Source organism: Pinus tabuliformis, chromosome Q, assembly GCF_031772625.1.
Source record: "Pinus tabuliformis cultivar Carrire ecotype Pingquan chromosome Q, CPIR1, whole genome shotgun sequence".
Taxonomy (NCBI): domain Eukaryota; kingdom Viridiplantae; phylum Streptophyta; class Pinopsida; order Pinales; family Pinaceae; genus Pinus; species Pinus tabuliformis.
Window position 1 is genome coordinate 576,197,156 of NC_142296.1, and position 24,716 is coordinate 576,221,871.

A 24,716-nucleotide genomic window follows, 5' to 3' on the forward strand; every position below is an offset into this window, starting at 1 on the left:
GATTTGTCGGAGTGAACAACGTTTACACATAAAGTGCATGGAGTGAGAATGCCTTCGGCGTAAATAGAGGTTGTTGGTTATATATTAAAATTTAATTTTGAAATATTTTGTTGTTGGATAGAGTTAAAATCTTATTAAAAAGAATAACAGACATAACCAGAAATAGAAAAAATACATTAAAAAAATAAATTAGAAAAAATACATTAAAAAAAATAAATTATGTAAATTTGTGTTTTTTTTTTTTTTTCCGAAGAAAAAAGCCGAACTTTTCTATTAGTCAAAAATAAAAAAGCTACAAACGAATGAGTGAACATTCAGCAAAGATTGCTTGTGCCATAGAGATATTCAAATCTCCTCTGTGGTGTCTTTAAAACCATGACTTTTAACAAGAGACTAAAAAGTTCTCCTGACCGCGGCCTGTACAGCCATATCAAAAAATAATAGTCCAAACTGTCTCAAAGTATCTGGGCCTCCTTTTTATCAGGAAAACAGCCCAATGCATAATATCAAAAAACAAAAACAACTGTCTCTCCTGCTTTAGGAGCATTTTCAAGCATGTTCAGAACAGAAAAAGAGATATATTATGAGTATGGTGGAAGATCCGACACACGGATCTGATCCTGAAACTGCTCTGTTATCCTCCACGAACCCAGAATCTACTGTAAACCTGCTTTAGAATACCTGTCTGCCTCTTCATTTTTATCCCTGTAAATATGATCAATGGAGAAAACATTAAAATGAAGCTTTAGATTTTGGATTTCTTCTAACAGAGGCATCAACATATAATTTCTGCATCTAAATTTCCCATTGACCCAGTTTACAACATTTGCAGAGTCTCCAAAAATCTGAACTGTGAGGACATTTCTATGAATGAGCCAGCAAAGGAGAAGTTTTAGGGCTGATAATTCAGCGAAATTGTTAGTGCCCATCCCAAGACCAACTGAGGCTTTTAATGAATGTGAGGGACTTAGATGGATTATAATTCCGGCTCCAGTGGAGTTGTTTTGAGCTGCCCCATCAAAGAAGGCCCAGGGGATGCCTTCTCTGATGACGAATTCCTTTCGCTGATTTGAAGTTGAAGGACTCTCCGGTTCAGGAATGCTAGCTAATATGGCTGAGGCTTGAATTGCAATGACATTCGCTGGGGTGACTTTTTCTTTAAAAATGCATCCATTCCGGGCAATCCAAATACCCCAACAGACAATAGGAGGAAGGTTCCTCAGGTTTTTCTCAGGATAGTGGGACCACCAGAATTCCCACGCAGCAGATAGATCTTCCCCTTCCCATCTCGCGGTAATGTTCAAAAGTTTTTTTGTTTCCTCCCAGACTTGTCTAGTGAAAGTACAACTCAAAAATAGGTGAGGAATGGATTCAGATTCAACCAGACATAATGGGCATCTACTCGGCCCCTGCTTAAAGCGAGCTTGTAAAATTTCCCAAGTAGGGATCTTGTTTTTTAAGGCGCACCAGAGAAAGATTCTGGCCTTTTTGGGGCATTTCAGCTTAAACAGAGGCTTCGCCCACCAAACCGGGGGGTCCCATCCCTTTCTTTTCATCAGTAAGTTATAGCCGGCCTTTGGGGAGTAAAGACCAATCTCTACATGTGCCCAAACCAGTGAATCTGGAATGTCCTTTATCCTGACATTTGAACGATTTAGTTCCTGGATGAAACCCCACCACTCAGCTCTCCAAATGGGATCGATGTCCAAGTCCTCTTCTGATCTCCAAGCCTGTCCCCAGATGGACGATAACTCCATGTTTGCTATCTGATTTAAATTTTTGATTCCTTTTGCGTCAAGATGTGCAATCAGACCAGGAGATAATGCAAACAGGTCATTGCACCCTACCCATGGATCCTTGCAAATCTGCAGATTTTCTCCGTTCCCCACTTGCCATGCTAAGCCTTGTTCTATAATTTTAAACGCCTCAGTGGTTGCCTTCCAAATGACCGAGCAATTTCTTCCTTTTTTGTTTGGACTTCTGATCCAGTCTTCAAGCGGTACTGGATCAATGTATTTCCTTTTGACTACTCTAGTCCAAAGGTTCTCTGCCTTAACAATTCGCCAGCCTGATTTTGCCGCCAAAGATTGACTAAAATCCACGAGCTGCTTTACTCCCCACCCTCCCCACTCCTTTGGTCTAGCAAACTTATCCCAAGCTACCTAGGGAATCACAGAGTCTTCCTTAGAACCAGACCACAGAAATCTGCTACAAATCTGCTTGATTTTATGAATAATCCCTTTGGGGATCCATGTCAGTGCTGCCCAGAAGACCGGAATGGCTTGGAGAACTGAATTTACCAGAGTCAATCTACCGGCTCTTGATAACCACTTGAAGCTCCAGTGCGATATCCTTTGTTCAATTTTTGCCACTAACCAATGCCAATCCTGTTTTCGGTATGAAGACGGCTTTAACCAAAACCCAAGGTACTTGAAAGGCCGATCCATATGGCAGGTTTCAAAAGGCAAGTAGGATGTTATTGCAGTCTCCTCTTGCCTGTTGAAGCCTTCCATGATAAAATGAGACTTTCTGCGATTGATTTGAAGTCCTGTAGCTTTCAGAAACAAGTCAATGATGTCTTTAAGAACTTTTATTTCATTTATATTCCCATTTATGAATAACAATATATCATCAACAAATAGGAGATGAGTTATGAAAAGGTTAACAACAACCTCCAAACCTGTGAGTAAACCTGATCGCTTGGCTTTTAGTATCAGTCTACTGAGGCCTTCAGCAGCCAGGAGGAAGAGCAAGGGAGAAAGAGGGCATCCTTGTCTCAGTCCTCTCTGGCTTTTGAAAAAATGGGAGGCAGCCCCATTTATCAATACAGAAAAACTTACATTTGTAATGCACCCCATTATCCAATTTATAAACTCCACCTTGAATCCAAGGTGTGTCAATAATAACCTGAGATACGACCAGCTAATCCTTTCATAGGCTTTGGAAAGATCAATTTTTAACACTGCCCCTTTTTTCTTTGCTTGTCTGATGCTGTGGATGGTTTCCTGGACCACCCCTATTGCTTCATGAATTTGCCGACCATCCAGGAAACCAAATTGCTCATTTGAAATACACCCAGATAAAATAGGTTTCAGACGAACCGCAATGATTTTTGCAATTATCTTGTAAATGGTATTGCAAAGGGAGATGGGTCTGAAGTCTTCAAAAGAATCCGGATTCTCTTTTTTTGGAATGAGGGCAATCAAAGTAGAGTTAAAAGGGCCATAGATTTCTCCTTTCTTTCTAGATTCCTCCACCACCTCAGTAAGCTCATCACCAATAAGATAAAAAAAGTGAGTAAATAGCTCTATAGTCCAGCCATCCGGGCCCGGGATTTTATCTTTTGGCATTGCTTTTATAATACGCTCTACTTCCTCCTTATCCACTTCCCTATAGAGATTTTCAGCTTCCTCCCCTTCCACGAACCTAGGAAAAGCTTGGGCTGTTCTGATAATTTCGGCTAAAGAGATCCCCCCAAGATCAGAAAAGAGAGATTGAAAGTGGCTCTTACCCAAGGAGGAAACGGCTTCAAAAGAAGACACCTCCCTTCCTTCAGGATCTTTCATCTTCCATATAGTATTTGCATTTTTCCGGCCCTTTGCATAATTATGAAAAAATTTTGTATTTTCATCCCCAGCTTTCAACCAAATGGCCCTACTTTTCAGCCTCCACTCCTCTTCTTTGTCCAACAAAATCTTTGCTCTACTCTTTTCTAAAGCCAAAATTTTTTCTTTTGACTCCTGGGTTACATAAGCATCCGCTTCAGGATCTTCCAGCAAACTTAGAGCCTCCTCAATTTTAACCAACTCCTCATTTTGTTTTCTTCTTCTTGCTGAAGCCCATTCGATGGTTGCTCTCTTAAGCCTTTTTAAATTCTCCATAAAATGGCCTCCTTTATTATCCGGAGAATTTGGTCCCAGATGTCTCCAGGTATTCCTGAAAAGCTGTTGATAAGACTCCTCCTGAAGCCAAGAGGCATTGAATTTGAAAGGTGAGGCCGGCTTGGCAGGGGGCTTTGAGAATTCAAGGAATATGGGAAAATGATCCGAGTTTCCCCCTTCCCCCACCCATTGCCTGAACAGAGGAATATATGAAGCCAGCGGTTCATTAATGAGAAAACGATCCAATCTCTTTGCAATTCTCCCCTCTCCCGTTCTTCTGTTCCTCCAAGTCGGTTTAGCCTTTATAATATTTACATCAATCAATTTAAAAGTCTGAAGAGCTTTTGAGAAAAAATCTGTCAACGGGTCTTCCCTCGCAGAGGGCCCCCAAGCTTCTGCAATCCCCATGGAGAAATTTAAATCACCCCCTATTATCAGGTTTTTATTTGTTAACAGTTCTTTAGAGAAAAAGTCATTCCAAAAAGAGACCCTACCCTGACAGGGTCCATACACATTTATAAACAACAAAGGCTGATCAAAATCAGTAGAGAGAATCTCCATACCAAGAGCATGGGGCGATCCCCAGCAATTTTGAACCTTAAATCTTCCTTCCTTGAAACCAATGGCAAGACCTCCAGAGTGACCAGCAGCATCTAGTGCAATGAAAACCCAACCCGGAAAGAGGGATCGCAAAATGGTTTCAACTTCAGCACTTTTGCCCAGGGTTTCCTGGAGGAAAACTAAATCCGGGTTGTGACGAGTGATAAGATCTTTCAGAGCTAGTTTTTTGGGTTTACTAGCTAAACCCCTGCAATTCCAAGAAAGACAGATCATTTGATAACTGTCTCAGGGGTTTTTGCTGCTCTAAGTGCCCCAGGAATCGACATTTGTTTCCCGTCAGCCACATCAAATTTTGCCTTAACTTGGGCTTTTGAAAAAAGAGATTTCTGTCCTCTGCCTTTCTTAGAGGTTCCCTTAGACGTCTCAGGACTAAGACCACCCACCGTCTCCAGGATGTCATGGGTGAAAGAGGGTCTCTTCTTGTGAGATCTGAGGTTATAATGTCGGACAGCAGACGAACTACCCAACCCCTGACACTTCTTAGGAAGATCCTCACAGTTCAGAGTTAGAGAAGGAATAGCTTTTGATAGTGATTCAATGTTTTGTAGAGGATCATCAAGATTTGGAACCATAGGTACATCTGACGCTATATCACCGTTATAAGATTCAGAATTTACAGAGATAAATAATGGAGAAGACTGCATACCGGATGGGGCTTCCTCAGATGGGGCGACCAGAGCTGCCTAGGGCATTTCCAGGTGAGGCTAGACTTCTGCATCACGAGCCGGGATCTCCTCCTTCCGCGGCACGCCTTCTTCCGACAGGTGAAGAGGGTCTTCTTTCTGATGATCTACCTCCGTGCTGTTTGCCTTCATCTGAACCTCGGATTTCCCCAGCATTCCCTCCCATTCCTCTTCCTTGTACTGTGCCTTCCTTCTTCTTTTCCCCAGCGGGCAATCCCTCGCTAAATGCCCGTACTCATGACAGCAGTGGCATCTGAAGGGGAAAAGTTCATAATCTAAGATCTGCTCGTAAACATAGTCCTTATACTGCAGTGTAAACGATTCAGCAAGCCCTTCCGTCGGATTAAGCCTTACAAGGATCCTCGCCACCGCTCTTTCAAAAGTATGCAGGAAAGATCTATCAACATCCAGATACGTGCCCAAATGGTTCCCAATTGACTTAAAGACTGAGTCCACCCATAAGAACGGAGGGAGATTTGGTGCCCTGACCCATACAGGGATTTCGTCAACCTTCTCCTTTGAAGCATCGAACAGAGGAGACCATCTTTTAAAAAGGACAGGCCTATTTCCGAATGCCCAGTTTCTCCCCTCGACCCATTCCATAGCTTCCTTAGAATCGAATTTAACCATAAACCAACCCTTTACCAACGTGGCAGTCTTGAATGACTTTGCCGGGGTCTCCAACCACTGACTCTCTGCCCACTGCTTTAAAATTTTTCCAGAAACATACCTCCCTCTTGCTCTGCCCACAAGAGTACATTCTGCCACATCCAGAGCATCCTCGACCTGAACGTCCATACCTAGAACCAAGTTTGAGACCCGCTTCTTTTTCCACGATTTGGCCTTCTTTCTTTTTTCCCCTACCTTCTCTGGTGCCGGCTCCGATTCTCTACCGCCTGAGGCAGGGTTCGAACCTCCTTCATCCCTTTGATGGAAATTTCCATCATCCACGATTTTTTGAAACTCATTGCCTGATGGGGTTTCAATCAAACCCTCCACAGGACTGCCCGCTTCTCTTGATGCCGAAGAGCCGCCTACCTTCGCCTTCCCAGGAACTGAAGGGTATTCGGAAGCCCCCGAATTCGAAAGCTTGCAAAAACCCGCAAGATCCCCCTCCCCCTTGGAAAAAATCTGCAAAGATTCTTTTGTAAAGAGAGATCTGTTAACATCCGGCTGGCTGTTCCTATCTCCCGAACCTTTCCCAACACACTGAACACCCCCCACCATCCTCCATACCCCTTTATTTTGGGAAAAATTGATGATGTCCTCAAGGCCGCCCGACGAAACAAAATTTTTTGAAGGGGAAAAGGACTTACTGTTTGGCGAAGAACTAAACTTGCCTTTCAGCGAGCCCGGTCTTGCATGAGGGTTTATCTCCTCCGAAACCCTGCCTCCTTTTCCGAAACCGCTAGCGAGCTCCAAACTTTCTTCCAATAACCCTTTTGCCGGATTTGAACGCCACGGACCTCCTCCCGGGAATAATGCAGACGAATGGCTGACTGAATGCCCTAAGATCTCATTGATATTTTTCTCCGTGACCTCCTTTCCCCAGACAGTAAGAATGTCTTCCGGGGCTGGGTCAAGATCAACCGATTCGCTTTGTTTTACCATGGTTAAAACTCTCCGTAAAAATCTGAGACCGCCTTACAACCGTAAACCGAAGAGAAACTGCAGAAACCACTTCTGTTTTGACCGTTTCAAGAAAAACCGCAAGGGAAATACCGCCAGAGGGGTTTCACCACAGAGAAAATCGCATAAGAGTAATACCGAAACAGCCGTAACCACAAAACCCCGTTCTCCGGAATCAAAACTCTTGCAGTCCTAATCCCCAGCTGTCGCCCTCTCCAGTTGTCCGCCCAAACCGTCCTCGGTGTATACGCCAGCTACGCCAAACCCCGTACCGACAGAGCCTTCCCTGCGCCACCTGCATCACCTAGGCCTATGGCCTAGGGTTCCCGGATCAAACCCTTTGTAAATTTGTGTTATGTTCAGTAAACTGTTTAATTAAAGCACAAACTAATGTAAAAACAAAACAAACTCATTACACCTATTTTTTAAAAACTAATATAATATAATATGATATAAGATATATATTTATATTTATCACTTTTTTAACATAAATGTATTATAAAATGATTATTGTTTTTTAGTATTTAAAATAATAACTTTGTTTAATTTAAAATTGAGTAAAAATAATTTTAAATTAATAGACTTGTAAATATAAAAAAATGAATATTTCATAATATTACTGTAAATTAATTTAAAAATAGAAATAAATTTGATTTAAAAAATATTTTTTATCAAATTCAGATGTATACCTTTTGTAAAAATATATAATAAATTCTAAGATATAGAATTGTTAAACTTTTTTGGGATAGTAAATTATAATATACTTAAAAGTTGGATGTATCATTTGATGTGAAACTGATAAAAATTTATATATAGTGTGGGATAGTGAAAATAGAGAATCTATCACTTCAAGATAGTTTTGACAATTATAAAAAAATATTTAAAATCATTCCCAATCATAAATAAGGGTAGAGTAAGTTAAATATGTTATTAATGTTTATGATGATAAAATAAATTAAATAAGTAAAATCTTTTTTATGCAAGTTTATGTTATCATTCAAGTATATAAAAGCTTTTTTACATGATCAAATTTGTATCAATAAGTATAAATTGCTCTATGATTTGTGATATTATTATAATTTTGGATTTTTTTAATTGTAATTAATCATAATTAATTGTGTCTCATCGAAATTAACTATAGATAACTATATCCAACATTATTTTATAATTTAAATTATCATAATAAAAAATAATTCATCAAAATTAATGGTATTAGATTCTAAGTTTTCAAAACCTATGGTACTTTCTCATAATATTTTTTCATAATGAAACACTTTGTATATTTAGATTTAAGATGAATCTAGGCATGTTTATAATATTTTAATCATACAATATATTTAGATACAATTATTAATAATGATATTGATTTCCTTCTTGTAAAATCAGGTTAAATAAAATGAATAAAAATATCATATTTTATACATATATATATATATATATATATATATATATATATATATATATATATATATATATCGATTTACATCTACATATTATGATAGGCTTTCCTATTTACATTTTGAAAACCTTAAAATACAAGAGAACTTTTCAGTGACAATTTTGATTTTAAGTGCATAAACAAAGATTCCCCAAGAAATTTTAGGACTTCTAATGGACCGATCCTTCATTCCCGAAAAGACTCCACCCATCATAACTTTGTCTTAGAAATCCAAAGTTAAAACAAATATTTTGGGATTCCAAATGTTAAAGCAAAGGAAATCGTGAAGAGAAATATTAAAAATAACCTGAACAAAGGGCATGCTAAGGGATATCACAGTAACAAAACATGGGATTATTGAGGAGCTAGCTACCCAATTATTTCGTTTTGGGATTTTCTGTAACTTCTGATAACTAATTGATCAAAGCATGATTTAATGGGAAGAAAATCCATTGAATTTCCAGTGGAGAAGGATTTACAAGTGGTGAACACCCCATCGATGACCATATTTTGGCTGTTGATGTAGTGGGCATTATCGCTGCATAGAAACAGGGCATAATTTGCAACATTAAAGGCTTCTAGAGTGACAACCTTCAGCTCCATTGTCTTCACCAACATATATTTCATGGATCATTTGTCAAAAGAGGAGAAACTTTTCTTCATGGAGTCATGTTGACGATGTTGGAAATATGTCAACCAGGGGAGTCTCCTTGATTTGAAGTCCCAATTAGACCTCACACCATTTGTAATATGATCCTCATCCAATTTATTAGCCCAGTTTCCATGTATTGTTATAGATTTTCGTTGGCTCTGACTGTCAGCAACAGAGAGGAATGCAAATGTGCCTTAAAAAAGCGAGTGTACCTGATGAGTGTTTAGTTGTAAGTGTGTCAAGGTGCTTCTACTGCAGAGGGAGAAAATAAAGTGACCCTCTGAGAGAGAGGTAATAGTACCACCCTAGTAGAGACACATGCAACCAAGAAGGATTCGTCTGACACCCAGCATAATAGTTCATAAAGATGTGACGGTCAGTACAACTAATCAATAAGAAAAATATGTCTAATATCCAATGGAATAGTCCACAAGGATGTGACATCAATAACAACTGTTATAGCACATTCACAATATGATAAGTACCGAAATAGCCGAAATAGGTCAACTACTTTAAAACAAATGAAAGAAAACATGAATTACAAACATCCATAAAATAGTCTTAAAAATATTCATAATCCATGCATGAAGAACGTGTGGGCCATGAGGCTTCTGATATTAAGTGAAATTTCCAAGATACATGTATACAATGAACACAACTAGCTCCAATAGTGGAGCATTGGAGCCACTACTTGCTCCCAAAAAGAACTAGCTTGTCTCTCTAATGCCTTGCAAGACGAGCCAAGATGAAAAATCATTTTCTCATACAATGAAGGTGTATATATAACCAATGGAGTGATGCTTCACCTTCTTGTGACTCTTTGACTACCCTCATGAATGTTTGAATTCCTATGACTTTTCAACTTTTCAAGACTCTTCATATTTTGTACATGTCCTTTGGACTTCCACTTTACAATCCATTTTCAAATAAGAAATTACATAATCCACAAGAATGATGTGGCATATGATGACTCATGACATGACATGCATGGAAATGCTGACAAGGAGTTCTTGATGATATGGAAATGTCGAGCCATTCTTATTGCTCCTTTGTCTTGAACAATATATGTGCAATGCTTAATATTCATGAGAGATATCCTATGGTCTTTATATCCACCCTCCAAAGGGTTGTGAAACAAATGGAGCCTTCATGTGGTCCTGATCTTTGATATTCTGTTGTAATCTAGTGTTCCTTCATCTTCTCGCCTCATGATCATCTTATCTATTCATCTCCATATGTGTCTTTAACATTTCCTTCTTCTCCATCTCCTTATTCATCATCTTTCCATAGCATGATAGAGTTCTTGCATCTGTAATCCACTCCTGACAAGACGACATTAGTTTGATAAACTCCTAGTATAAGATGTTGCATGATGATCCATTGACTGAGTCAGAACTGGGTGGTAGGTTGAGGGAGAGGCTCAATGATTGCGTAATTATGCAACTCAAGCAGTCAAGGGTCAGGCTTGAGCATTGATATTATGCAATGTGCAGTTTAGGCTTGGACTGAGCAAAAATATTGCGTAGTTAGGGAGCTCAGGAAGTGAGACTAAGGGTTTGAACACTGATTTTTACCATTGTGCAGTTATGGAAGATAGAGGAGCCTAGGTGATTACATAATTGTGTAGTTCAAGATCTTAGGGATAAGACTTGAGTCTTGATATTGCATACTATTCAGTTCAAGCTGGACTGCGGAGGAAAATTGTGTCGTTTTGAGGCTAAGTGAGTTAGGCTGCGGGGTTTTGCATTGTTTCTATCAACTATGAAGCTATGGGAAGCAGATAAATCCTATTTATCGTGTAGTTGCATAGTTCAAGAGATCAAGGTTTGGGCTTGAGCTTAGAGATTGCACAGTGCACAGTTGGGGACAGGTTGGAAGGTTGAATAGTGCAATTTTGGAGGCCAAGGCATGGGCTTGAGCACTAAAAATACATAATGTGTAGTTGTGGATTGAAGTAATGAAACATTGCGCAATGCCAAGAGGTAGGGTTGGAGCTTGAGCGGTGGGTTTCACAATGAACAGTTCAGGATGGAAGGATGTGGCTAAGTTTCTGGGAATTTTATGAAATTTGGCCTAGTGTGGTATTGGTGAAACTCATGTGAATAGTGATAGGACTTGACTGTGATCACACACTTAGAGTGCTTGATGAAACAACATAGATCATACATAACATATTAACAACATACTTACCTCAGTGCGACAACCTTTATGATAACTTACAACAAGTGCGACACTAAAGATACACTTTGTGATGACTGTGATGGTAGTTGTGCGATAGTGCTTAAAACTTTTGAAATGAGTGCGACAAAGGTTTACATGGTAAGATAGAATCATTTACACAAGGAGAACCTCTTGAAATCACCAAAACAATCTTATGTACATTGTGCGATGCTTAACATGCAAAAAGATGACAAGTGCTAAAGTGTAAAAGATAGTTGCGATATGTGAAAGAAAGTGCAAGCAACACATTCTAGAGTGAAAGAAAGAAAAAGCTATAGAAGAAAACATGAAAATGACAATTGCGAAAACAAAAGGTGTGTGAAAGCGATAGATTGCAAAACTCACATAAATAGAAGTACAAATGCAGCTAGAAGTGAGAAACTATCGATGTCAGTACACACTAACTATCATCATGGATTGGACATCACATATGCATATTATTTATGAACAATTCTATGCTTTTTCAAGCTTGCATAAAAGAATCTAATCATGAATTTTTTGTGGACTAATCATGTGTGAGTAAGTACCCTCAAAACATCCAATCCAAGAAGGGTGCTCAAAAGCATCAACTAACAAAGAAGTGACATGGAATGATCGATCCCAAGATCCATAGTAGGCCCCAAAAGTCGCATGTAGGTAGAATTTTGGATGGTTTTTTCGTAGCGACAACACTTGGGGACACACTAGTAGAACTCCAGATTTTACGCCTTGGTCAATTCTTTGATACATGGTCTAGTTCTTTAGGAAGTAATGATTCATCATCGATATTACCATGTCTTCCCCACTTATCCTGTGCATAAACATAGTCCCCTTCATTCCTTTACTTGGTTAAACGCAAACATAAGATCAAAGATCACAAAATGTTTCAAATCAAGAGTATATCTTTTCATCTCTAGGGTTTCTCTACAACTAGTAGGCCTGAACAATACCCTGATAGAGTCATTACAACAACATAAACATTTCTCTGCTAGCAGCGAGCCTCGACAGAACCTCAACAGAGTTCCTTGCTTCACCACTCTGCTTAGGAAGCCTTTCTCTTCTTTCACCTTTATTTATATATTTAAATAGGATTGTGCATAGGCACTTATTCATTTTATGAGCGGAAGAGGGATCCCAACTTAATGATAGCAGAAGAGGTTGTCCCTTTAGAGAAGCATATATAATACCTGTGATGTTAGTTTTCTCATTTATATTTTCCCCTTCTCCTTCTCTACTTGATTGGATCAACCTGAAAAGATCAAAAAATAAAAACTCGAGTGTAGGGATGAGGTTTCCAGAATAGACATGGAGATCATGGTTTGACACAAGGCATTCCTAATGCGAGGATCATATTTTTCACCAGAACATCATTGACCAAAAGGTGTAACCAAGACAAGGAATAAGGACATAGAGCTAAACAAATGTTGCAGTGTCACAACGTCCTTTTCTATTTTTCCACATTGTCTTTCGAGCCCAAATAGGACACCCTTCATGCAAATTCTTATTGATAGAACAAAAGGAAAAGATACGACAAAAAAATAAATCAAAAACAAAGCACAAGACACTAGAATTAAACTATTCCTACTCCTAACCTAAACAGCTAGAAGGCCAGGGTCACATATAATGAAATTTCCAATGTAACAATCACAGTTGTTCTTGATATACATCCACAAAGATACGAGAAATTAAAACAGATATAACATGGTGTCCAACATAAAATAGAAGAACTTGTGTAACACCCCCTCCTCCTAGTTCTACCCAACCAACTGACCAGCTAGGGTAAACATACAACGAGAGAGGTCACTATAAGGGATTCAACCTCCTTGGTGACTTTAAGGAAATAGAATCGATAGAACATATCAAACAAATCCATCCACATCGACAACAACACCCTCAAAAGACATGTCAGTAACTCAGACATCCTATCCCTGGGTCCCAATGATCGTTTAAGTCTTTTAACCCCTGGTCACTCTCATGTTATAGGCATGATAGCTTCTAGAACCCAAATTCGCTCTCACATGCCTATGTGCCAACATCCCTAGACTCTTTTCAGTAGACCCGTTCCAACATCCCCAAGATTTGAGTCACTTTTCTAGCCCAGAGTCTTGACCTCTGCCCATAGCTTGTTACAACTTCCAGAATCCATCAAATACATGATGAAAAGATAAACAAATCAAAATTCAACCTCGAGACTAGGCTTGAGCATCCCTAACCAGGAATGACATTCTGTCAAAAACTTGGCATCAATACAACCTACAGCTCTAGGATACAAGGCAGAGCATGAATGAATGAAAGAACTTAATAAACATAACTAGAAGGATCGCCACCTTCTCCATTGAACTCTTATAGCATCAATTAGGTCTTACATCCATCCATTTAATAATTACAAGTAAATACATGAAATAACCATGACATGAACCAGTCATATAACCATGTTTACCAACATAAACCCATATAGATATCATAGATATGACATCCACTAAATCCACATATAAATAAGTGCAAAAGTAAAATAACTTCGATTTTATTAATCATAGGCAAATCTGACTAGGTTTGGGACTTTCACGTACCACCCGACCATAGACATGGTTGAACCAAATCTTTCTTTCATCCAGTCTCCCTTGTGCCATATTTCAAGCATGAATGTGGGATCTCATAGAAAAACCAATCCAAGAACATCCAAGGGAATCCAAAGGTTAAACCACCTCCACCCTCATCAAACCATGATCACACCAAAACCATTTCTTTGATCACAACCAAATCGAACATGGAATGCCATCCGAAATCCATCACTATCCTTGAGGAATTTTCAGTCTCCTTCTCTCTTAGGCTTTACCACAATCCAATCTCAAATCATTAGCCCCTAAACTAAGACTAGTCTCTCAGGATTTACCGTAATCCCAACCCATATCACTAGGCCCTAAACCAAGACTTCTCCCTCAGGCGTTACCATGTATCCCACCAAAACTAGTCAAGGAATTCATAGGCCTTTGGGAATGAACCTTGAAGACCACCTCAGCCCCGAATTTCAAAATCCATCTGACAAACCAAAGCTCAAAATTTGATATAAACATCCCAACATACCATGGCATCAGAAAAAGGTAAGGCTAGGTTGAAAACCACTGTCATAATCCAACAAAACCATGCCACCGACAACAAGAGCACCATACAACAACATTCAAATAAATACATGTCCAAACTAGCTAGGAAATCACACATGCAAAAGGTTACCTGCAAGTATTCCTGTTAAAGCCACATAATCCTTCTCTTCTTCCTTGATCCTTGCTTTCCTTACTTTCCCTTTGTTTGTTTTTCCTTCCTTGATCCAAATCTAGAATGCTTAAAAAAAACTCTAAGTGACCAAGATAGAGAGAGAGAATAATGAAAGAGCTCCAAACTTGAAATGACAAAAGGTTACCAACTGATCCTCAAAAGCCCTTTTATGAATTAGGCCTCTAATTTCTTCATTTTTCATTATTTTCCTTCATTTTCCTCCTCACATGTAGCTTGTGACCTTTCACCTTAATTTTCTCCTAATTTCCTTTATTTTCATAAATAAATGTGCCAAAAATTCCTTTTTTTCCTTTTAATACCTTTGCCTTAGCCATTGCCAATTTTCCTTAGAAAAGCCAGACATCCAGTGATTCCCACTAGGATATCTTTGCCAAACATTCATCTTAGAATAAGTGTCCCTTAACCGTGGTCTTATTTTGCCTTTATTAACTTTTATTACATGGAATTTTCACCAAGGTTTTTACAGAACCCTCCCCCTTGGGGAACACCATCCTCAGTGTTAAACTACACCATGACCTTAGAAAAACTGTTGAAAAGCAAACATACTGCCCATAGAGCTTCATAACTTAGCTCGTTGCAGTATACCAACATCAAACCAAAATGAATTTCCCTCAACTAGAAAACAATGAAGGATATAGGGCTCGCATTTGATCCGCTATCTCCCATGTAGCTTCTTCAAGCCCAAAGTGCTTCCATTGTACTTTAACATGCTATATGGCTCTGTTCCTGAGCATGAGATGCTTTCACTGCAATATGCATTGAGGCTCTGACTAGAACTCTCCTTCTTGCTCCACCTGAAATATAGACCAATAAATAACCTGATCAACATCCTTTATATACTTCTTAGGCAATGAAATATGGAAAAAATCATGGACTTTCACTGTTGGAGGAAGTGAAAGTCAATATGCTATTGGTCCAGTCCTCTCAAGGATCTCAAAAGGCTCACAATACCATGGTGCCAACTTGGCACATGAACCAATCTGCAAAGATATTTTCTAGTGCTTGATGTGCAAATACACATGTTCCCCAACCTGGAACTCCTTGAATACTCTATGCTGATCCACATAAATCTTCTTTCTATCTTGTGCTACCTTTAGATTCTTCTCCATAACCTCGATTTCCTGCTCCATGTCTGCCAACATATCTGGTCCAATAAGTACCATGTTCACTAGATTACTCTAGCTAATGGAAGTGTTACAACTCCATCTATACAATGCCTCAAAAGGACTCATCCTCAATGACTCCCAGTAAACATTGTTGTATGCGAACTCAACCAATGGAAGATACTCCTCCCATTTCTTTTACTGGTGCATCACGTACATCCTCAACATATCCTCCAAAATCAAGTTGACCCTCTCTGTCTGTCCATCTGTCTGTTGATCATAAGTTATGTTGAAGGCCAAATCTTCACCCAAGCCTACGAACAACTCCTTCCGAAACTTGGAAGTGAACTTTTCATCCTGACCAACACAATCTTCTTTGGAACACCATGAAACCTCACAATCTCTCTGATGAACACTTGTGCTACCTCACTGGCTGAATATGTAGTCTTCACTAGAATGAAGTGAGCTACCTTGCTCAATCTGTCAACCATGACCATAACAAAATCATGTTGCCTTACTGTCCTGAGAAGACCTATAATGAAATCCTTGGAAATGACCTCCCATTTCCATTCCGAAATTGCTATCAACTGTAGTAAACCACCTGGATGTTTACATTATGCTTTGACCTGATAGAAATCTAAACATCTAGCCACTAACTTTGCCACTTCCTTCTTCAGATTCGGCCAATAGTAGAACTTCTTTACCACTGTCAATGTCTTCTGATATCCTGGATGGCCCGAGTATGGCTTCATGTGGAACTCCCTCAACATAAGCTTCTTAAGCTCCCTGCAATTCGACACATATACCTACACTTGCTAATTTTAGCATACAACTGATACTCTCCTAGAAATCTCAACACTGCTGCTAAATTCTCAACATGTTCTTCGTCATTCTTAGAATGTACCAATATGTCACAATGAATATAATAACAAACTTGTCCAGATAAGGATGCAACATACTATTCATGAAACACATAAATGTAGCTAGAGAACTAGTCAAACTGAATGGAACAAGAACCAACTCATAATGCTCATACCTCATCCTGAACGCAATATTGAAGATATCCTCTTCCTTGATGCGTACCTGATGGTATCCCGATCTCAAGTCGATCTTAGAGAACACTGCTACTCCATTCAAACTAATCAAGAAAAAAATCAATCCTTGGAAAAGGGTACTTGTTCTTGATCCTTACCTTTTTCAACTACCTATAATCAATGCATAATCTAAGAGTACCATCTTTCTTCTTTACGAACAACACTGGTGCACTCCAAGGTGATACATTGGTTCTGATGTATCCTTTGTCCAAAATTTCCTTCAACTGCAAGTTCAACTCTACCAACATAGGTGTTCTCATCCTATAAGGTTCTTTTGATGTTGGAGTTGTCCCTAGCACCAACTCAATAGAAAAGTCTACCTCCCTGTGAGGTGGTAACTTTGTAATGTCCTAAGGGAATTACATCCTGAAGCTACTATAAAACTGGTACCTGCTTAACACATTTGCATCCTCAACCTCCTTATGCTTGTCACTAGAAATGTGTAATGTAAACATCACGCAACCTTTTATGCAACTACACTTAGCTTGCATAGCGGTAACCATCCTCACTAATGTAGGCTTCTTCTTTCCCTGCAAAGTCCTATTTTTTCCACTATCATCCACACACTCAATGGCCTTGTCGAAGAAATCCACCTTGGTTCTATGAAGGTATAGCCAATCCATACCCAAAACCATACTATATGATCCCAATGGAAATACGTTCAACTATGTTGTTGTAGGCATACCATTTAACTCAAATGTGCAAGCTCTTACCTAATGGTGAACTCTCTTCTTTGTACCTGTGGACAACTGTACCAACTAAGATTCTGCATGCACTTCTTTTCTCAAACCACACTTAGCCACCAAGTAAGGATTAATATAACTATAGTTAGATCTAGGATCAATAAAAATAGAAACAACTTGATCACAAAGATTTATGTCCATCTCAATGATTGATGCTTGATGATCCACATGCCTGTTGTCCATAGTTGCATAGATCCAAGGAGTTATATGACCAACATCACCAATTTTATGTGCCTTCTGAGCACTATATATCTAGGGTCTACCACCACTTTGATATCACGGACAATCCCTCTTACGATGATCCTTACCACATATCCAACACTACAATGGTTCCCTACCACCACCTCTAGCGCGCTACTCTCCACACCATTTCTTTGCTATATTGAATCTCTTGTAAGGAAATACATTTATTTCTCACTTGCATCTTGAGGTCTTCCTCACTTTGGTGGCCATTTTCCTTTAGCTTTCTTATTTTCTTTCAAGTCATGCTTAGGCTCAACTTTTCACTTTGACTATTCATAACAATGTTTCAACTTTCAGATGACCTCCTCCAACGATATAGGCTCATCGACCTCAATTCGGTCTCTATATGTTATTGGCAGTCCACTAATGAATCTCTGAACCTTGGCCTTCTCCTCCTTGATGTAAGGCACATATCTCAACAGCTCCATGAACCTGCTAATATACTCATCATCTATCATGGAACCCAACCGCTCATAAAACTCCTTAGCTTTCATGTTTTCTGAATACTCATGCAATTGGAAGAATTCCCTCATACCAAGCAACCACGCCTCTGCATCCTATGAATTCTTCATATATCCATCAAAGGTAGGTGGATTTTCCTTATTAAACTCATCTGGAAAGTATCCCCTATCACTCCTCCTATAAGGATGATAATTATGACAATCATGATATCTGTCTGAACTAAAACTAGAATAGAACTTGTGTCCATCACCCCTCCTATCTGGAGTGTCCAACAACCTTCCATCTTTGATCATGTCATCTTTGTCTGACCTATGTCTACTAGGCGACCTACTACCATATGCCCCATTAGTTGTTTCCTCATGTCCATGGTTGATTCGAAGTGGCCCTTTTCACTGCAATTCTGACAAACTCTGAAGAAGTATCACATTTGCCTCTGCTTGTTTCTCTTGTGCTTGCATGATTTTATTGTTGTTTGCTTTGCAACTCCTTATTTCTTCCTTCAGGCTTCTCAATGTGTCTTCCAAATCAGAAGAGTTCCCCACACAACGTTGCCCATATGATTCACAGGGAGATTCTATGTAGTCTACCACCTTTCTAGCCATTTGATCTCTTTCCTACAAGTCATACTATGTCAGCTCAACCAAATCACAATAAACCAATGTACCTTAGCATAATTCGGGGAGGATACCTTGTCTGCAAGATCATCAAATCAGCATGATACATGTATAACATAAACATAATAGCATATAGAAATATACCGAATAAGTGCATCAATGCATAAACCTTATTCTAGCTAGGGTCCTTTCATCAATACAAGGCCATATCAACAATGCATGCTATGACCTCATGCATGACAACAACCATTACTCCAATGTGCACATTTCCACATGCAACTATCAACATGCATAAGAAATTCCTAATCAACTACACATACGTATGAACGCATGTAGTCAAGAATAAGCGATCAATTCTTGTAACCAACCTACAAGACTAATACATGTAATTAAACAACCCGAAATGCAACCCAACATACAAGGATGTAATCAAGCTACATATAATCATGTACCTAGTCATATATTCCTAACGATGCATTCCACCAATCAACATCAAGTTCCTCATGATAACCTTACTACAACCATGATCAACATGATGAAATGAAATAAGCACATGGAATGAAATTGTAAGAGACACACATGCAACTGACATGCATGCATGACCAAGCACCTTAACTCAAGGAGAGCGCACCCACACTCTGATACCAATCTATAACACCCCCTCTTTCCAGGTCTACCCAAGCAACCAACCAGGCGATGTAAACATCCCACGATAGAGGTCACTATAAGGGATTCAACCTTCTTGGTAACCTTAAGGAAATGAAATCAACGGAACAGATCAAGCAAACCCATCCACATCAGCAACAACACCCTCAGGAGGCATGTTAGCCAATCAAACATCCTGTCCCTAATTCCCTTGATGTTTTAAGTATTTTAACCCCTAGTTATTCTCATGCTATAGGAATGAAAACATCTAGAACCCAAATTCGCTCTCACATGTCTATGTGCTAGCATCCTTGGACTCTCTTCAATAGACCTGTGCCAATGTCCCCGAGCTTTGAGAAACTTTTCTAGACCAGAATCCCGACCTCTACCACATGGTCGAATACCTTCAACATCGGAGTGAACAATGTTTACACATAAAGAGCATGGAGTGAGAATGCCTTCGACGTAAATAGAGGTTGTTGGTTATATATTAAAATTTAATTTTGAAATATTTTGTTGTTGGATAGAGTTAAAATCTTATTAAAAAGAACAACAGACATAACAAGAAATAGAAAAAATACATTAAAAAAATTAAATTATGTAAATTTGTGTTATGCTCAGTGAACTATTTAATTAAAGCACAAACTAATGTAAAAACAAAACAAACTAATTACACCTATTTTTTAAAAACTAATATAATATGATATATATTTATATTTATATTTATATTTATATTTATCACTTTTTTTAAATGTAAATGTATTATAAAATGATGAGTTTTTTTATTATTTAAAATAATAACTTTGTTTAATTTAATCCAAAGCTTGAAACACCTCCACCCTCATCAAACCAAGATCACACCAGAATCGTTTCTTTGATCACAACCGAAGCGAACTTGGAATGCCATCCGGAATTCATCACTATCCTTGAGGAATTTTCAGTCTCCTTCTCTCTCATGCTTTACCACAATCCAATCTCGAATCATTAGACCCTAAACTAAGACTGGTCTCTCAGGATTTACCGTAATCCCAACCCATATCACTAGGACCTAAACTAAGACTTCTCCCTCAGGTGCTACCATGTATCCCACCAAAACTGGTCAAGGAATTCCTAGGCCTTTGGGAATGAACCTTGAAGACCACCTCATCCCCGAATTTTGAAATCCATTTGACAAACAAAAGCTCAAAAATTGATATAAACATCCCAACATACCATGGCATCGGAAAAGGGTAAGGCTAGGTTGAAAACCACTGTCATAATCCAACAAAACCATGTCACCGACAACAAGAGAACCATACACCAACATTCAAATACATACATGCCAAACTAGCTAGGAAATCACACATGCAAAAGGTTACCTGCAAGTATTCCTGCTAAAGCCACCTAATCCTTCTCTTCTTCCTTGATCCTTACTTTCCTTACTTTCCCTTTGTTTGTTTTTCCTTCCTTGATCCAAATCTAGAGTGCTTAAAAAAAACTCTAAGTGACCAAGATAGAGAGAGAGAATAATGAAAGAGCTCCAAACTTGAAATGACAAAAGGTTACCAACTTATCCTCAGAAGCCTTTTTATGAATTAGGCCTCTAATTTCTTCATTTTTCATTATTTTCCTTAATTTTCCTCCTCACATGCAACTTGTGACCTTTCATCTTAATTTTCTCCTAATTTCCTTTCTTTTCATAAATAAATGTGCCAAAAATTCCTTTTTTTCCTTTTAATACCTTTTCCTTAGCCATTGCCAATTTTCCTTAGAAAAACCATACATCCAGTGATTCCCACTAGGATATCTTTGCCAAACATTCATCTTAGAATAAGTGTCCCTTAACCGTGGTCTTATTTTGCCTTTATTAACTTTTATTACATGGAATTTTCACCAAGGTTTTTACAGAGCCCTCCCCCTTGGGGAACACCATCCTCAGTGTTAAACTACACCATGACCTTAGAAAAACTGTTGAAAAGCAAACATACTGCCCATAGAGCTTCATAACTTAGCTCGTTGCAGTATACCAACATCAAACCAAAATGAATTTCCCTCAACTAGAAAACAATGAAGGATATAGGGCTCGCATTTGATCTGCTATCTCCCATGTAGCTTCTTCAAGCCCAAAGTGCTTCCATTGTACTTTAACATGCTATATGGCTCTGTTCCTGAGCATGAGATGCTTTCACTGCAATATGCATTGAGGCTCTGACTAGAACTCGCCTTCTCGCTCCACCTGAAATATAGACCAATCAATAACCTGATCAACATCCTTTATATACTTCTTAGGCAATGAAATATGGAAAAAATCATGGACTTTCATTGTTGGAGGAAGTGAAAGTCAATACGTTGTTGGTCTAGTCCTCTCAAGGATCTCAAAAGGTTCACAATACCATGGTGCCAACTTGGCACATGAACCAATCCGCAAAGATATTTTCTAGGGCTTGATGTGCAAATACACATGCTCCCCAACCTAGAACTCCTTGAATACTCTGTGCTGATCCACATAACTCTTCTTTCTATCTTGTGCTACCTTTATATTCTTCTCCATAACCTCGATTTCCTGCTCCATGTCTACCAACATATCCAGTCCAATAAGTACCATGTTCACTAGATTACTCTAGCGAATGGGAGTGTTACAACTCCATTTATACAATGTCTCAAAAGGACTCATCCTCAATGACTCCCAGTAAGCATTGTTGTATGCGAACTCAACCAATGGAAGATACTCCTCCCATTTCTTTTGCTGGTGCATCATGTATATCCTCAACATATCCTCCAAAATCCTGTTGACCCTCTCTTTTTGTCGATCTGTCTGTTGATCATAAGCTATGTTGAAGGCCAACTCTTCACCCAAGCCTACAAACAACTCCTTCCAAAACTTGGAAGTGAACTTTTCATCCCGTCTGACACAATCTTCTTTGGAACACCATGAAACCTCACAATCTCTCTGATGAACACCTGTGCTACCTCACTGGCTGAATATGTAGTCTTCACTAGAATGAAGTGAGCTACCTTGCTCAATCTGTTGACCACGACCATAACAGAATCATGTTGCCTTACTGTCTTGAGAATACCTATAATGAAATCCATGAAAATGACCTCCCATTTCCATTCCGAAATTTCTATCGACTGTAGTAAACCACCTGGATGTTTACATTACGCTTTGACCTCATAGAAATCTAAACATCTAGCCACTAACTTTGCCACTTCCTTCTTCAGATTCGGCCAATAGTAGAACTTCTTTACCACTGTCAACGTCTTCTGATATCCTGGATGGCCTGAGTATGGCTTCATGTGAAACTCCCTCAAGATAAGCTTCTTGGGCTCCCTGCAATTCGACACATAGATCCTGTCTCTAAACTCACCAAACCATCCACAGTGAGATGATAGTCTGCATCCCGATCACTTGTACCTATACCTGGACCTATACCTTCACTTGTACCTGTACATGTACCTGTGCTTTGTTGTAACCTGTGCATAATATCAATGTATTTGTCATCCTACTATCTTGCCTCCAAGATCCTATCCTATAACTCTCTCGCATAAGAACTCATAGCTTCTATATGATTTACCTATACCTTCCTGCTAAGATCACATGTAAGTGAGTTCTCCTTCACTTTGATGTATATGATCTCAAAGTCGAAATCACTAAGGGTAGCCAATCATCTAGATTTCCTGGCATTTAGATTCACATGGTCAAACAAATATCTCAACCCATTGTGATCGCTCATCAATGTAACCTCCCACCAAGAAGATAGTCCCTCCACATTTTCAATGCATGTTTAATCGCTTCTAGCTCAAGATCATGTGTCAAATAGTTATTCTAATTCTTAGTCAGCTTCTGTGACTCATAGGACACTACATGTCCTTCCTTCATCAAAACTCCTCTAAGTCGGCTCTTGCAATCATCTAGACACACTACAAACTCCTTGTTCGAATCCACAATCTTTAGCATTGGTGCATGTGTCAACAACTTGTTAAGCTGCTCAAAATTAGCCTCACATTCTTCTATCCATTCGAACTTCTTACATTTCCTCTCCAATGATGTGAGAAGATATGCAATGCATGAGAAGTTCCTGATGAACCTTCTGTAGTAACATGCCAATCCCATAAATGATCTCACCACATATACGTTCTTAGGAGCTGCCCACTCCATGATAGCCCTTGTATTTTTTGGATCCATTGCTATGTTGTCCTTGGAGACAACATGCCCCAAGTAATGTACCTTAGTCTAAAAGAAGCTACACTTACTAATTTTAGCATACAACTGATACTCTCCTAGAAATCTCAACACTGCTGCTAAATGCTAAACATGTTCTTCGTCATTATTAGAATGTACCAATATGTCATCAATGAATACAATAACAAACTTGTCTAGATAAGGATGCAACACACTATTCATGAAACACATAAATGTAGCTAGAGAATTAGTCAAACTGAATGGAACAAGAACAAAGTCATAATGCTCATACCTCGTCCTAAACGCAATATTGAAGATATCCTCTTCCTTGATGCGTACCTAATGGTATCCTGATCTCAAGTCGATCTTAGAGAACACTGCTACTCCATTCAAACTAATCAAGAAAAAAATCAATCCTTGGCAAAGGGTACTTGTTCTTGGTCCTTACCTTTTTCAACTACCTATAATCAATGCATAATATAAGAGTACCATCTTTCTTCTTTACGAACAACACTGGTGCACTCCAAGGTGATACATTGGTTCTGATGTATCCTTTGTCAAAAATTTCTTTCAACTGCAACTTCAACTCTACCAACATAGGTGTTCTCATCCTATAAGGTTCTTTTGATGTTGGAGTTGTCCCTGGCACCAACTCAATAGAAAAGTCTACATCCTTGTGAGGTGGTAACTTTGTAATGTCCTAAGGGAATACATCTTGAAGCTGCTGTAAAACTGGGTACCTGCTTAACACATTTGCATCCTCAACCTCCTTATGCTTGTCACTAGAAATGTGTAATGTAAACATCACACAACCTTTTATGCAACTACACTTAGCCTGCATAGCGGTAACCATCCTCACTAATGTAGACTTCTTCTTTCCCTGCAAAGTCCTGTTTTTTCCACTATCATCCACACACTCAATGGCCGTGTCGAAGAAATCCACCTTGGTTCTATGAAGGTATAGCCAATCCATACCCAAAACCATACTATACAATCCCAATGGAAATACGTTCAAATATGTTGTTGTAGGCATACCATTTGTTAGGATATTCCGACACATAGGAAATAGTTAAGTACAACTTGGTCTAGTATAGAGTTAGGTATAGAGTTAGGTAAAGTGTGTTTCTTTACCATTGTACATTTTGTAACTTACAATCCGACGGTCACAATATGTAGGGATCCGACGGTTCATTCTCTCCTCGGTATTACCGACACTTGATCTGTGGCTTGACACACGATTGGTCCATGATTTC

General features: G+C 38.9%; 1 protein-coding gene and 1 pseudogene across 1 annotated transcript; both read right to left on the reverse strand.

The window, feature by feature from the left end:
* Positions 1 to 656: 656 nt before the first annotated feature.
* LOC149220755 (uncharacterized) lies at positions 657 to 4,289 on the reverse strand. The gene is made up of 3 exons (XM_089387193.1): positions 2,681 to 4,289; positions 2,301 to 2,548; positions 657 to 2,162 (listed from the first exon to the last, which is right to left on the reverse strand). The coding sequence occupies exons 1-3, from the start codon at positions 4,287 to 4,289 to the stop codon at positions 657 to 659; spliced, it is 3,363 nt and encodes a 1,120-aa protein (XP_089243319.1).
* A 4,332-nt stretch (positions 4,290 to 8,621) lies between these two features.
* The window catches only part of LOC149220756 (short chain aldehyde dehydrogenase 1-like), a 31,976-nt pseudogene continuing 15,881 nt past the window's right edge, over positions 8,622 to 24,716 (reverse strand).